At 41.8% G+C, this 16956-nt stretch overlaps 1 protein-coding gene across 1 annotated transcript in view; it reads left to right on the top strand.

The window, feature by feature from the left end:
* LOC308301437 (progesterone receptor-like) overlaps positions 1 to 16221 on the top strand; it is a 58428-nt gene extending 42207 nt beyond the window's left edge. The window contains exon 9 of the mRNA XM_080745427.1: positions 14634 to 16221. Coding sequence (XP_080601553.1) covers positions 14634 to 14798 — 165 coding nt within the window. The 3' untranslated portion in view covers positions 14799 to 16221. The remainder of the gene's footprint in view (positions 1 to 14633) is intronic.
* The last annotated feature ends 735 nt before the right edge of the window (positions 16222 to 16956 follow it).

Genomic DNA, 16956 nt, shown 5'->3' with positions numbered 1-16956 from the left:
GAATTAGTCCTCCAATAAACAACAGCGCACTGTGCTTTTAGGTAATGCAGTATCTAATCACAAAGGCGAAAGTCTGAGTTTTATTTCCGTCATCGCTGGTAATTTAGATGACGTAAAGAGGTTTCTGTGAGTAATATCTCTCAAACCTTGCCTATGTGCTTTATTAAGGCCTGTTGCTGTTCGTGACTAATGACATCCTGTCCTGCCACTGCGAAACACTGTCCTCATGTTCCTGTGAATGTCGGCTTTCGCTTTAGCTTTTTACCTTCTACCGTGCAGTTTTATCCTACAAAGGTAAATGGGCTGGACCTTATTGATTTATTGACCCATTCTTCTCTAAATTGGCAGCTGTGGGTGCCAGGATAGCTCAGCCAGTTAGCGCGCTAATGACGCCTATGCTTTTTGTGAGTCATGTCGGACCTGAATTCGAAATCAATTCCTGTTACATGTAGTACGTCTCGCATGCTTCCCCTCTCTCTGCCCCAGGCTTCCTGCCTTAAAATGAAGCCGGAAAAACAAAAACAAACAGCTGATTTTGTTACATACTGTATATTTGTATTCTGACTGAGGTAAACAATTAAATCACTTTTGTTCTCAGTTTTTTGTAGACTAGCCCTTACCCGTTCAAAGATATGAGCTCCAAAATGATGTGCAGTGTGTGGGTTATGGGATGTGCACTGTGCACACAGTATATGAGGGATGGAAAGTAACTTTAACTGGTGCTTGCATGATGTAGGAGCATCAATGTAAGAAACCCGTTTCGTTTAATGGCTACAGAGATACTGTTCCCCCCCCCCAGCCCGCCCGCACGCCCACCCGCCTGCCTGCACACACACACACACACACACACACACACAGAGCTGGTTAAACATTTTGCCTCAAGCTAGATGCAGAATAGATGTGCCTCATGCTAGATGCAGAATAGATAATAGATACACCATACAAATGCTAATATACAGCATACGATTTGTGAAAGTGACAAACGGGCTTCACAGTTATGTCAGGTGTGTTCATATGCTAATGGTGATGCGATTTCAGATCAATTGCTCCAGCCACTGAGGAGAAACGCTGAGACAGACAGACACTCACTCACTCACTCACTCACTCACTCACTCACTCAGACATTCGCAAAATTATAGTATAGATAGGAAAGAACAGCCCACGTAGAGAAAAGAAACCTTGTTCTTCGTTAAACAAAAGTTTGTTTAATGAAGAACAAGGTTTCCGTATGAGATACCTGATGAAGGCCAGTTGACCGAAACTTTAATTCATTAAATACATATTTTTAGACAGTGTGCAGGACCACTTGTTCTACAGTATCTATGTTCTACCTGTTTGTTAACGATTTGATATAAACAATTTAAATAACTACTGGCTGATTTCAAATTTGTCTATACTGTGCAAAACGATTGAAGGATTTGATCTACTTTTCAATCAGGGTTTAGGGGAAACGTCACAAAAAGCTCACGTTGGCATGTTAGCATTGACGATGCTCAATGTTCAAGATACATGCATATTATCACCGTAGTGTAGCCCAATGGAAAAGAATGGACGGAAATTCTTCCACTATTATAATAAGACTTAAAGGAGTAGTTCACCCCCAAAATGACTTTTTTTCTATTGATTAGTCACGCCATGGAGACTAGAGTTCAATAGTATTTTTAGTTTTTTGTCGCATTCCTAAGACAAAAATGTGATAACAATAAATTTACCCCCATTGTTTCGGATGGGGACCCGTTTCGAAACGGGTCCCCATCCGGAATCAATGGGAGTAAATTTACCCAAATAAAAGTTTTGTCTTATGAATGTGACAAAAAACAAAAAATATTATTGAACTCTACTCTCCATGACATGAGTAATCAATAGGAAAAAAAAACATTTGGGGGGTGAACTACTCCTTTAAGAAATGTTTTCCATTGATATTTTACAAGGCTGTTATACGTAGGGTGATTCAAGCCAGCCAGTTAACGAAATAACAGAACATTAATGCACTATGGCTTCTTCTTTCTTGTATCATTGTCCTTGATGATTGGTTGACGACATTTTATTTCACAAGATTTCTTGTTACTTAGGGGAGGCCGTGGGGATGCACTGTGGCAAACTCTCTGAAAGCCTTTTTAATTAATTGCTCATGGAAGCCACGCCGTTATTGTTAACACCAGGCCCTCGGGGCAAGCGGTTGTGCTGTCTATTTTCAAGGGTTCTGTGCTCGCCTCGGTCCACTTCTATTTACTTCTATTAAATGAATGGTCTGGGTCAAGCTAGTTGCTCATGTTCATGCTGTGCTTCATCCCTTGCAGAAGCTGTTGATTGATTGTTCTTTTATTTTTATCATTATATTATTGATTTAGAACAATTTGAACTGCAGGGTAGTCTCAGAGAGCATGGATCACATGACCTCAGATGCTGGGTCATGACACCTTCAACACTTGAAGGAGTAGTTCACCCCCAAAATGACTTTTTTTTCCTATTGATTACTCATGCCATGGAGACTTGAGTTCAATAATATTTTTTGTTTTTTGTCACCTAAGACAGCAATTTGATAACAATAAATGTACCCCTATTGATTCCGGATGGGGACCCAAATGCATTGGGGTCCCCACGCGGAATCAATGGGGATAAATTTACAATAATATTTGTTTTTGTCTTAGGAGTGCGACAAAAAAAAAAAAAAAAAAAAAAAAAGATTTAACTCAAGTCTCCATGGCATGAGTAATCAATAGGGGGGGGGGGGGAAATCATTTGGGGGGTGAACTACTCCTTTAAGACATAGCCTGTATAGCCTTTTTTATTGATAGTTTGTAATAGGGCATTCACCAACTATTAGAATATTCGAGTATTCGAATATCAAAGTCACTATTCGATGTTGTTCACCCAAGTCGAATATTCGCTTATTTTTTTATTTTTATTGTATTCTCTATAGTTTATAAAGCTTGGCTAGATAGGAAGTCATAAGAATGAGTTGTCAATGCCCCTGGTGGATGAACTTGTTAATGCTCTATACCAGGGGTTCTCAAACCTTTTTAGGTCGTGACCCCCAAAATAAACATATTTGAACTGGGGACCCCCACCCTGACAAGTCCTTGGAATTGTAGGTATTAATGTGACTCGGTTCCACTGATAAATATTGTGAAAATAGCAGATCTACATGCTCACAACGCCTCGCAACGCGAGGCGTTGTGAGCATGTAGATCGGCTATTTTCACAATGTTTGCCTCTTGCTTACTTAATATTTGACAGTTTGGCCAGTCCTGTCGAATATTCGACTATTCGAATACTTTGAGGTTGAATAATTCGAATACTAAAAATCACTATTCGTGAATGCCCTAGTTTGTAAGTGAAGGTGGACAGGGGAGGGAGAGAGGGTCGGGGAGAGACACGCAGCAAAGGTGGTCGGGAGCGGGACTTGAACTTGCTACACGCTGTAAGGCTACTTTAGAGCCTAGATGCCTGCACCGCCAGGCATTGGTACATCTTTGGAACATTTTGTTGTACAAAGTCAGATTCAGATCCTTCTCCGTTTTTGTTAAGCGATTAAGACACTTTAGTGTTTTCCATCTGTCCCATATACTTTAGTGACGTCATCCAGCAACATGGATGGCGTCAGTAAATGCCTCAACTGTAAATATTGCCAGAATAATTTATTGATAGGACAGTAGATTACAAAGTCAGATTCAGATCCTTCTCCATTTTTGTTATAAGCGCATAAGACACTTTAGTGTTTTCCATCTGTCCCATATACTTTAGTGACGCCATCCCGCAACAAACAGTAAATGCCTCAACTTTAAATATTGCCAGAATGTATGTTTGGGGTCCAAAATCCGGACATAACTTATGAAATGATTTAATACAGTGCCCTTCATATAACCCCCCCACAGTAAGAAAACCATTTGTGCTTTATTTTTATTTATATATTCTTTTCGGGGGGGACAACATGTTCTCATAGACCAAGCTTATGTTATTATTTATTTTCTAATGCCAAGACTAAACACGATGAGAGCTTTGACCCTCATTTCTTTTGGGCATTTCAACAGTCCATACCATTTGGAAAGAAATGCAGGCTATTTTAGATGTATCTCTGGGTGAAATTGTAATGCTACTGGAGACTAAAGAGCTCTTTTCCATGAGGGAGACTGAGTCCATTCCGTTTAGATTTGTGAGGAGTAAGATATCCCATCAAAAACACACAGTGACATCAGTCTAGTTTTAATCATGGTATGACATATTACTAATGACATTAGGGTTACGATGACACAAGTTAGCAGTCAATTGTGCATAAATCTAATAAGAAATAGGGCATAGCAGTGGCAGCCATTTTGTGGTGCCACAATTCGAAAGCCCATATATTTTTCTCATTGAGATTTCAGAAAACATTTATATCAATTATTTTAAGGCTGGAACCAAGCTATCCGGGCTCCTGGTGATATTTGACCATAAAACATTTGATTCTGTGTAAAAAGATATTAGAATATTTAATTGTATGATATAATGTATTTAATAAATACCCTTTGTTTTGCGGTTTTCAAATATTGGAGCTACCGAATGGAGCTAATTGACTTACTGTAAGGGTTGCAGGTAAACATCCCACTGAGGAGAAAAATGAGAAGGGCCGCATAGCTGTCACTGTCTGTCTGCCAATTGGTCGATATGTCACTGTCTGTGTTTAGTCTTTACCATACTCCTTTACTATATCACACCCATAGCCCTGTGCATTTTCATACTCGCACACAATCCCAAAACATTGTCATCACATGCACCGCACAGACATACTGTACAGGTGCGGAGCGATAGGACATACCTCCAGGTAGAGATTTATGCTCTTTCGCTCTTTTCGTGTTGACTGTTTTTGTGTTCAAAACAACTTGTTAATTATTTTTCGTGCTGCTGCCTGTCTTGGCCTAGTTAATCTCAATGGGACCTACCCTGGCTAATAAATGGTATGTACCGTATACGTACAGTATACTAGACCCATGCCCTTGGAGCCGGCTTAATTAGGGACCACAGAAGTCGAGAATGATGTGAGATGGGAACGATGCAAGTTAGGAATTCATGCATACCCATTGTACCTGTTATCAATACTCTCTGTACCCCTTTGTTAGAATACCCTGTGTGGTACCCGTTATCACAGTACTAATATCGGTCCGGCACACCAGAATAGGCACCATATTTGTAACCATGATGTGAGCTTGTGATATCATATCATAAGTGACACCAGCTAGGTTTAAATAACATCAGAATAGTCTCCACATATGGGCTTGTTATGTTTGTGATGCCCACTGTCCACCCAAGGTCAACCCACAAAGAATGTTTAATATAGGATACATATTACACACACACACACACACACACACACACACACACACACACACACACACACACACACACACACACACATCATTTTCTGTCTCTAGGGCAGTTGTTAATCAATCTTTTATTCATGTTTAAACGTTGAGTAATACGATAAATGCTGGTGCAGGCATGTTTTCACAGAATTCTGGAACCTCACAAAGAACAAATTGATTCTTAAATTCTCTTTAACAAGGCTCGCACAGCCTCTTACATTATTTCCCCAACTTTGACTGCTGTAATGTTTTGTTCTCCTGTCAAGTGACAGGCCCAGGCCCGGTTTGAGCAGAACTTTCGCAGCCAAGAGTGCTGACGAAGACTAAAGGCATGTCAGGGGATCGCATTACCTCGGCTTTAGCTTGTCTTCCCTGGCTGCCTGTTTCTAGAATAGAGTGTGAAGATTCCAACTGATTGCTTGTGGTTCAGCCCTGTCTCACTCACTCCTACTGTAGCCAGAGCTGTCGGGGTCCTCACACCCACCGGCCGTTCCAAACAGCTGTGTAAATTAACTAAGTACATTTACCTAAGTTCAATTTTGAGGTATTTGTACTTTACTTGATTGAGTATTTCAAATGTTCTCTCTTCTACTCCACCACATCTCAGAGAGGCAAATATTATACTTTTACTCCACTACAATTATTTGAAAACTTAACTTACTAGTTACTTTGCAGATATAAATTATAATATAATAAAACATACATAAACCACTTTAGCCCTATTGTATACCGTGGCTATTTGAAAATACCCGATCTTGTAGATCTGCTATTTTCAAACATTTTGTACTTTTACTTTTGGCACTTTGAGTATATTTTGATGCCAATACTTTTGTACTTTCACTCAAGTAACATGTTGAACACCGGCCTTTTACTTGTAACAGAGTACTTTTATATCATGGTATTGCTAACATTTGCGTATTTTTTCCACCACCGGCTCCAATATCCGAGCTAAAGACCAAAGGTGATCTCATCTTTGATCTTTTTCATGTGCTGATTCTGGCCTGACTCTGTAGTGCCATGCCAGAGGAGTTTAGGCAGGCACAATTGGTGTCATTCCTTTAGAACAATTTCTTCATTTGCACTTTTAAAGCTAGCTTTTAAGGGGGCTCCCCAGTGGCTCACCTGGCAAGAGCGCATATTGTACCACATAAATAATAAAAATACATAAATAAGACTTGACTGCAGCAGCCAACCCAGGTTGGACACCGACCCAAAGGCTCTTTGCTGCATAGTGCATATCATCCCCTTTCTCTCCCACCTTCTGTCTCTCTGAAAACAAACAAACAACAACAACAACCTTTAGCCTTTTAATGTGCTTTTAGTTTGAGGTCCCTCTGCAGCATGTGCATGCAAGTGTGCACACTAGGGACTAGGCTATTCCTTTTTAAGCTCTTTGTTATACAAATACATTTTATCAGTATTTATTTTAATAGGTTATGAATAATAATTCACAAAAAGAAGTTCATTTGCATCTACAGTACACAACTAGGCTTCTCCTTTTATGTAATTTGTTTATTTGCTATTGCCAGTGCCTCCTGAGATGTCGTGGTGTTCATTTTCTACACCTACACTATAAATTATTATTATCAGTATCATTACTGAGAATAATTTGTTTCATTCGTCAAACACATTTACATGCAAGGCGGAGGAGCCAATGTTTATATTTATACCAGGATTTACAGTGTAGTATGGCAGAGACAAGCACCCAGGACTCCATAGCCAAAAATCACACCAGTGTGAACTGAGCGGTGGTGCCCATTCATTTCAAGGTGTCTGTGCGTGCGTGCGTGCGTGCGTGCGTGCGTGCGTGCGTGCGTGGCGTGCATGCATGCATGCATGCATGCATGCATGCATGTACATTTCAAGGCTGCTTAACAGCACCTCTCTGGTCACCCACCAGTATTGGAGGCCAGGCTCCAGGCTACAGACACACATAGACGCATAGACACACACATAGCTACACACACGGTCAAGCTAAGGAGACGGTGTGACCACCGCTCAATAATGCTATTTGCAGGGGCGCCCGCTGGCCTGGTGGTCAAGGCGCATACCACATACTAGGCTATGATGCCTGCTGGCGTCGCCGGTTCGATTCCCGATCTGGACGACCTTTGCCACATGTCATTCCCCATCTCTCTCCCCATTTCCTGTCAGTCTACTGTCCTATCAATAAACAAAATCTTTAAAAAAGAATAATGCTATTTGCATGCACCCAGGAACCCATTTGTAAAAAAGAATTCATTCGCGAAAATAGGCATGCTACATACAATCTCCCAATGTGTCGCATCACAGTACATTATTTGTGAGCTGGAATGGCATGTATTTAATTCAGTCTGACCAGACACAGGGAGAAAACATATCCCCATCATCAGCCATAAAAAGGAACGACCAGAGTGGTGATATCATGTTTCTATGTCAGTGGTGCTCAAACATTTTCGTGTCAAGGACCCCCAAAATGATATGTATTTGGCCCCATCTCAAAATATTTAGTTCCAGGGACCCCCCAGAAGCAAAATTACAGAGTTACAAATGTTCGCTTAAAAAATACATATATTCAAAGATTTGCACAAATTTTAACGACTTTTCAGATCTACAAGCTCTACAAGATCTACAATCTCGCAGCGCGGCACTCGGTGCTGAGTTGACATCGCAGCCGTCAAAGCAGCCACTTGCTCATTACTCGAGGGCCTCAGATGTGCTTCTGTCGGCGTGCCAGCCTTTCTTTCAATGCCAACATTTTTATTGAGTCCACATGGTCACCGCATTGGGTGACAGTGTATGTGACCAAATAGCTTCCGTGTGACTATTCTCACTATTTCTCAGCAGCATTAGATATCTTACTGGTCGTAGTAGTGTAGTGTTATAGAACTAGCTTTATCATCTCCCCAGAGCAGTGTTATCTAAGGTCGGACAGTGGACAATGGTACATTTTCTTGGCTCTGTTATTGACAACTATCAAAATTTAGATTTCAATACAAAAATGATGTATAAGAATGGCTAGCGACACATCTTCTGCCAATAGATACTGTTTCATAGAACTTTTATAGAACGAGTCTGTTCCTTATTTCTTACTTTATTTGCTGGTGCGTCAATGGTGCGTTCAATTTGGTACATATGAGAGAAGACTGCACTTGATAAGATTTTGAAGGGGGTAATATTGAGGGAGTGACATTTAGTAGCTTGAAACGCTTTAATAAGCGTTCAGAACCCCTTCCTCTGAACTTTGAAAACAAGCTGTTACCATCTGGCCAATGGTTAACTGGGAAGGCAACTGTGTCATTTTAGATTTGAGTTAAAAAGCATTATTTTATTATTTATACTAGTCAAAATTAGCAGATGTACAAGCTCATATCGTGTTTGTAGGTCTGCTATATTTGAAAAATCTATTTGTGCAATTCTTTGAGAAAAAATATATATATATATTCTTTAAAGGCGAACATTTGTAACTCAAATCATTGCTTCTGGGGGGTCCCTGAGATGGGGTCGGCAGCCACATAAATATAATTTTGACATGAAAAGGTTTGAGCACCGCTGATATAGTAACAGAAAACCAGCCTGACACTCAGCCTGAATTGACATTTAGTTTCACTCCATTATTCAGTCTGAAGGTGCTGGTATCAAAAAGGTGGCAAAGGTTACCATGCATTTTATAAAAGCTCTATATCTGTAGATTATATTTTGGTATGATAACCCTTTCTGAGACACAGCTAAATTGGTGTTATCAGCCGCTAGAGATGGTGTCCCATTAACATTACATTACAGGAAAAAACGTAAAAAATTAATCTGCTTTTAGTAGCATAAGAGGGGTCAAACTAGGCGGTTTTCATGATGCCGAATCCATTGCAAGCATCTGTTTTGCACAAAGAACATTCTTTGGGCTATAAATGGCCTCAGAAGACGATGCATGTATGGGTGTGCATTCATGTTAGTCGGAGGCCTTAGGGTTTTATTTCTCATGCTAATCTGTCTAAAAGCGCCACATTTTGCACAGATGTAGCCCAGGGCATGCTCTAATGATTTAGCTAGGGCGCCCGAGTCGTTGACCTTCGGGCTCCAGAAAACATCCACAAAACTCTGAAAAGTGATGACTCATCACTTTTCATCACTAAACCATTGTTTTTCTGGAGCTGTGGCGACCCCGAAGGTCACCGACTCGGGCGCCCTAGCTAAATCATTAGAGCATGCCCTGGGCTACATCTGTGCAAAATTTGGCGCTTTTAGACTGATTAGCACGAGAAATAAAACCCTAAGGCCTCTGACTAACATGAATGCACACCCATACATGCATCGTTTTCTGAGGCCATTTATAGCCCAAGGAATGTTTTTTCTGCAAAACAAATGCTTGCAATGGATTCGGCATCATGACAAACCCTTAGTTTGACCCCTCTTATGCTACTAAAAGCAGATTATTTTTTTGCTTTTTTTCCCTGTAATGTAAAGTTAGTGGGACACCAACTCTAGCGGCTGATAACACCAATTTAGCTGTGTCTAAGAAAGGGTTATCATACCAAAATATAATCTACAGATATAGAGCTTTTCAAAAATGCATGATAACCTTTGCCACCTTTTTGATACCGACAACTCGTATGGCCCATGGACTAGGATGGGCGTTGCCAGAGGCAGTCTTCTGCGATTGGTTCACCGCCTGACCAATCACAACAGTAGCAAAGCAGATGACGTAGTGTTGTTATGTGGTTGGCTAGTGGCTAGCCTGTTGCTTGCGACTTGCTAACCAAAGAAACAGGCAGATGCGATTGGTTCACCGCCTGACCAATCACAACAGTAGCAAAGCAGATGACGTAGTGTTATGTGGCTGGCTAGTGGCTAGCCTGTTGCTTGCGATTTGCTAACCAAAGAAACAGGCAGAATAGGAGTGCTACGAACTAGTAATCAAACACAACATAACATGTCTGCTACTGATGTTTCATAGCAAGATCGATATGATCGCATGTTACCGCGGCGGGCGACGCGATGTTTATGTTTGGGAATGTGCGGTACGGTCCGGCGGCAGCACCGGGTTACTTGGAATCGCACATGAGTTCTGGGAAAACCCCACCCACGCTGCTTACAAGCCCCGACGTCATCGAGTTGAAGCGACGCTGATTCGCCGCACGGATTTCCAAACGAGGAAAACCTCTTCAATGAGAGCACTTCCAGACCTCTGAATCGCTGAAACAACATTTTAAAGGGGTGTGGCTAGCGATCCAGGGTCTGGAACTGGGCTAACAGAAAACTGCACCTTAGAAGACATTTGTAGAATCGGCCTTAGGTCTAAAAGGGTTAAGGGTGAGTACCCAGTGACCAATAACAACAGGTAAAATATTGCTTCTTTCCTGTTTCCACCCAGCCTTCAATGCTGTTGGCAGGAGGAGGTGACAGTCAGTGTTGTGGTGGCAGTGGACTAGCTCATCATGATGGTGATGATGGTTGATGGTGACGTTTACAATGACAGCTTGACTATTTCTCGAAAGATGGTGCAATACCTTTGCAATATTGTAGTTTGACTGCCTAATTTGTGATTGGGTTACTTTATTATGTTGTTATATGATGTGGTTGTATGTTTTATGTGTGTGTGTGTGTGCGCGCGCGCGTGTGTGTGTGTGTGTGTGTGTGTGTGTGTGTGTGTGTGTGTTTGGGTTTTGGGGTTTTTGGAGCTGTGTGAAACACAGGCTCCCTATACGTGGCCGTGTGGGTCTGTCTGTCTGTGTGTGTGTGTGTGTGTCTGTCTGTCTGTGTGTATGTAGCCTGAACTTCCTAAACTTCGGCACGCCACTAGTCCCACAGTTTTGCCACCACACACTCGCGCCATATGTCAAATCGACCGGCTTACTCGGGAATCGTGGGCTATTACTTTTCTAAGAGAAAGGTTCTATAGTTTAATTGATATTAATTTATTCGTGAATTAATTTTCCCCATTGACTTATAATGGGAATCGCAAAAACTCACATTCAATTATTTGTCTCTCGCAAACCATAGGGGCTAGAGTTTCAAGACTTGGAGAGGAGGTTCATAATGATTTCAAGGATTAAATAAAAAATAATTGTGTCATTTGGCCGCATGGTGGCGCCATAACACCCCACTTTACGTTTTGGCCTGTAACTCTTGAACCGTAGGTCGGAAAATTAAAAATATTTTTTCCCTGGATTCCTTGGGTCATGACGCATCTCCCCATATAGGCCACGCCCATTTGCGCCATGATAGATTTTCCGCCATCTTGAATTTTCTCCAAAACACACTTTTTGCTCCTTTTCCTACATATTTTCTTCAAATGTCACAAAAATCGGTACACATGATCCACACACACACACACACACACACACACACACACACACACACACACACACACACACACACACACACACACACACACAGCTCCACTTCACACGGGTGTGATTTTATACTTGCTGCAGCTCAAAGTTCACATCTTGGGACAAATTATCTTGTGCTTGAACTATTTACTGTACTAGAAGCTGGGCCGCCCTTCGGGCGGCCCAGCGTCTAGTCGGCGACCTGGCCAACTCGGAACAATGTAAATAGGGAATGAATGCCCCGCCCTTTAATGCAAACCCCATTATACCTGTTTTCATAGGACCTGTTTTGACCATCTGTCTGCCTGTGTCCATTTATGCCCATATATGGAGATATCTGTATCTGTCTGTCTGTCGGCGTCCATTTTATGTCCATATAGAGATCACTGCAGTTATAGTTCTGGGTCCATTATATGCCCATATATGGAGATATCTGTCTATCTGCGTCCATTTTATGCCCATATATGGAGATCTCTGTATCTGTCTGTCTGTGTCCCTTTTATGCCCGTATATGGAGAACTTTGTGATTCTGCGTCCATTGTATGCCCATATATGCCATATATGGAGATATCTGTTTATCTGCGTCCATTTTATGCCCATATATGAGATCTCTGTCGCTTTTTCAAACAGATGGTCAAAACGGGTCCTATGACAATAGGTATAATGGGGTTTGTATTAAAGGGGGAACCGGCACTGTGTCTGCAACACAGTCGGAGGCACAGACAGATACAGAGATCTCCATAATGGGAATAAAGGGACACAGACAAACAGATGGAGGAGGAGACAAACTTAATGCAAACCCCATTATACCTGTTGTCATAGGACCCGTTTTGACCATCTGTTTGCCTGTGTCCATTTATGCCATATATGGAGATATCTGTATCTGTCTGTCTGCGTCCACTTTATGCCCATATATGGAGATCTTTGACCATCTGTTTGCCTGTGTCCATTTATGCCCATTTATGGAGATATCTGTATCTGTCTGTCTGCATCCATTTTATGCCCATATATGGAGATCTATGCAGACACAGTGTCAGTTCCGGAAAATCCTGATGTCAGACATCAGAATCCGAACCTTTCGTGCTGGTTACAGAAAATCGTGTATCGGGTCGGGTCGAGGCCGAGCACTGCACTACCTGCTGCGGTGGGGAACGCGCGTGCCGAATTTGAAATAGGGAATGAATGCCCCACCCTTTAATGCAAACCCCATGAATGCCCCACCCTTTAATGCAAACCCCAATATACCTGTTGTCATAGGACCCGTTTTGACCATCTGTTTGTCTTTGTCCACTTATGCCCATATATGAAGATCTCTGGACAAACCCGGTTGTGGAAAACTCTGATGTCAGACATCAGCTCCGCATACGGGCATTCATTTTATCCCATATATGGAGAACGCGCGTGCCGGTGGGACGAACGGTTCTCGAGATACGCGGATTACATACATACATACACACTCACAGAGATTTTTTGTTGACTCATGTGGCGTACGTGATGTCAGAGCCTTTTATGAGGTGATGTCACAAATCTCACAATGAGTCAGCGCTTGCACCGATTTCAGTTCTCAGTCTTATGCCCATATACGGAGATATCTGTCGGGTCGAGGCAAGATGCCCATATATGGAGTTCTCAGTATACGGAGATATCTGTCGGGTCTAGGGTCTGTGTCCCTTTTATGCCTATATACGGAGATATCTGTCTATGTATGCCCATATACTGTATGGAGATCTCTGTATCTGCCCATATGCCCATATATGGAGTTCTCAGTCTTATGCCCATATACGGAGATATCTGTCGGGTCGAGGCAAGGCCCGGCACTGCAGTGATGTCACAATGAGTCAGCGCTTGCGCCCGGCACTGCAGTGATGTCACAATGACCGATTTTGCGCCGATTTCCTCCGGAACAGCCTGATGTCAACAATCAGCCCCGCATAAGGAGATTCCGAACGTTTCGCGCCGGTTAGGGAAAACCGCGCGTCGGGACGGGTCGAGGCCCGGCACTGCACTCCGTGCCGCGGCGGGGAGCGCGCGTGCCGAATCTGAAGCCGGTGGGACGAACGGTTCTCGAGATACACGGATTACAAACACACACGCAGAGACTTCTCGCATTTATAGATAGATGTATGCATACTAGTACTGTATTCTATCCGTCTGTCTTTCAATGTTGTATTAGATACATAAAGGGGTCCTGTGTAAATATTATTTACGATACATTTTAATAGCGATTCGATACATATCACGATACATGGTTGACAATACGATACATGGACGATATTGGTTCATTCATGGCGACACGATACGATTCGATTCAATGATTTAAAATCGATATAGTAACTATTTATCAAAGACATTACATCTGTGTGAAAGGTGTGGATAGTGCAGGTTTTTAAGGGAAACATGTATTATTATGGATATAAATAAGTAAACACAGTGATTATCTGTCAAATACATGGTCATTGTATATTGACAAACCTGCACCTTGACATGAACCCAGAGATTACACACATTTATCGATAGACCAGTGTAGCTATATGGAAAGGAAAAGTAATGAAACCCCTCCTTTTTATTTTTTCTTCTTAAAAATGCTAAATACAATGCATAAGAAGGTAGTATCGATACAATCGATTCTTTGCACTGCCGATTCGATACGATACAAAATAAAACGATACGATTCGATTTTAGCTGTTTTCATTTCGATATACTTCGGTTTTTTAAGTTGAAAACGATATTTCGATACAGTTACAATATCGTTACACCCCTAGTAAATAAGCCGTAAAGCTTACTGGGATCTCCTTTTAGTTGGCTTTGTAGCAGTGAACTGTACTGTCAGGAAACTCTACTTTTTCCAATGCAACCTTCTAATAAAATCTTCAATCAAACAATCAATCTTCAATCAATCAAACCCTGTTCTCCCTCTCTCTCTCTCTCTCTCTCTCTCTCTCTCTCTCTCTCTCTCTCTCTCTCCCTCTCTCTCTCTCTCCAGATTGTGAGGAAGCTCCACCAGTTCACCTACGACCTGTTCCTCCAGGCCCAGTCCTACCAGACGTGCGTCAGCTTCCCAGAGATGATCTCGGAGATTGTCAGCGTTCACGTTCCCAAGATCCTCACAGGCATGGTCAGGCCCATCTTCTTCCACAAAACAGCCTAACGAAAACCCAAGGTCTTCGTCCCATAATGTCACACTTTGTACAGTTAATCCTCTGACCACTTTCATCTAAAACCCGAGAGGGAAAGGGTTAAGTGGTGCGGCGAAATGTCACACCGACGTTACCGGGCCTGGGCGTCAGCAGGCCAGGTGGACTTTTGACCTTTATCACGTCACTTCTTCACGTTTGTAGGCGACGAAATTAGAGGGCACAGATGGACACTTGGACGGCAGCGTACATTCTTCTAATCTCTTGTAATCTAATAGCCTCTCGACTCACTCTCTCACACTAACTATTTCACATACTGCTAACATGCATTACTACATCGATATGAGTTGCGTTCAGCCTTTGACAGCGACTGTTTGTAGACTCTATGTACACACGAGACACAAAGGGCTCTTTTTTCGTCCATACCTTACCCCTTATACCTAAACGTCTTTGCCTTGTTTTACTATTTTGAAGGAAAAAAAAACATTTTAAATAGTTTAGATAGCTGATCTACAAGCTCACAACGTGTCGATGTAGATTGAAAACATTAAAAAAGGCGAAGAAGTTTAGGGATCAGGGGTAAGGCTTGGACGAAAATATATCTCAAAAGAGTTCTATATGATCCTATTCCACATCTCCCAAATTAGTCTGTGCAGCACTATAACCTCTGCACTGGGTTTTTGGGTCTGTAAATGCAAACAGATGGTGGTGTTCAGCGATTGGTTTGCTGGCATTGTAAGCAAGTGTTTCCTCCCAAGTGGATGTCCATTCTTGGAATTCTTTACTTTTATAGATACGTGAATGGATTTTGGAGGCCTCGATAAAGCCATTCAGCCAACAGGTGTATCTCACGGTTCCCACCAGTTAAGACGACTGATTTAATCAACCAGTCATGTTAGACTGGGCTTTCCTCTCTGTTTGTCCGGAGAGATTTGACTCAAACTCCAAGCGCGCAAACAAAATAAAACTCAACTAAGGTTTCCAATTCCAAGCAGATGGCAAATTCTTACTGTTTTTTTTTTTGTTTGTTCTTTTGAGTGTAATATTTCTAGCATGTTTGTTTTTTCTCTCGATGAACATTTTACAGCGTTTTATTTTTTTACACTTTAACTCAAGTGTTATTTACCAGTGCTATATTCTGTGTATCATACGTCTATATCGCTAGGTACTGCCTTTTAGAAATCTATCTGTTGTTGTTGTTTTGCTACCTAGAAAATCATAAAGGTTTACTAGCTAAGAGACTGCCTATGTGTTAGTTAGATCATCCTGCTTTATACATAGCTTTATACCTAAAGTACAAGTTTAAATTTGGCTGTAAATAATGTCAGCATGATTGAAACGCATTATTCAATCAGACACAAAATGACTCACTTTCCACACGGCTAGGCACAGTAACATGTCTCTTTTTAATGCTCAATTAATTATAATACAGTCATGTCTCTGCTTCTCTGTGTCTTGGATTCATTTCAGAAACAATTGAGTGAGTTCACAGTGGATTGTGTTTCTTCCCACCGACGATGCAGACAAGACGGACAGGCAGGTTTAGCAAAGCACCAAACAAACAGACAGGCCTTTCTTCGGCTACTAAATTGCCTCCTAGGTTCACACTCATCTCTCTCTCCACCCAGCAGGTATTAGATTCCAACACGGTACCCCGCTTACCCACCACAGAGGGCTGGCTGCTCATGGGTGGAGGCCTGGTACTTCAGTAATGGCCCCTGTGAGAGAAAGAGGCTTGTTGGCAGGTCGTAAAATCCCTTCCTGTGTTTTACTGCCACCTAGTGGCGGCAGTGTAGTCTGCAAACAGTGGTTCATTCCAGCCCAGCAGGTCAGTCTGCCTGCTGAATGTGTTGACATTTTTGCCACGTAATGTAATCAGACACAAAAGCACTTAACATTTAAACAAGCTTGCCATTGAATTATAGGACTGGGGAACTGCCAAATAATAAGTACAATAATTCCAGTCTGATTAATAAATACAGCATTAAAGGTATATAAATATAGGCTATATCTTTTTTTTTTCTTTTTTACTTTATTGCGACCGTATGTCGTATTTAGTATGAGAACCTGCAGATCATGTCCGTCCGTCACGCCTCATGTCATGCTCCATATATGGCCAAGATCCCTGATGTAATCAATATTAAGCCCATATCTGGGAATCAGAGCACACGA

This window comes from Nannobrachium achirus (genome assembly GCF_963921795.1).
Source record: "Nannobrachium achirus genome assembly, chromosome: 17".
Taxonomy (NCBI): domain Eukaryota; kingdom Metazoa; phylum Chordata; class Actinopteri; order Myctophiformes; family Myctophidae; genus Nannobrachium; species Nannobrachium achirus.
The sequence above is the reverse complement of the archived record's forward strand: the minus strand, read 5'-3'. Positions and strand labels throughout refer to the sequence as shown.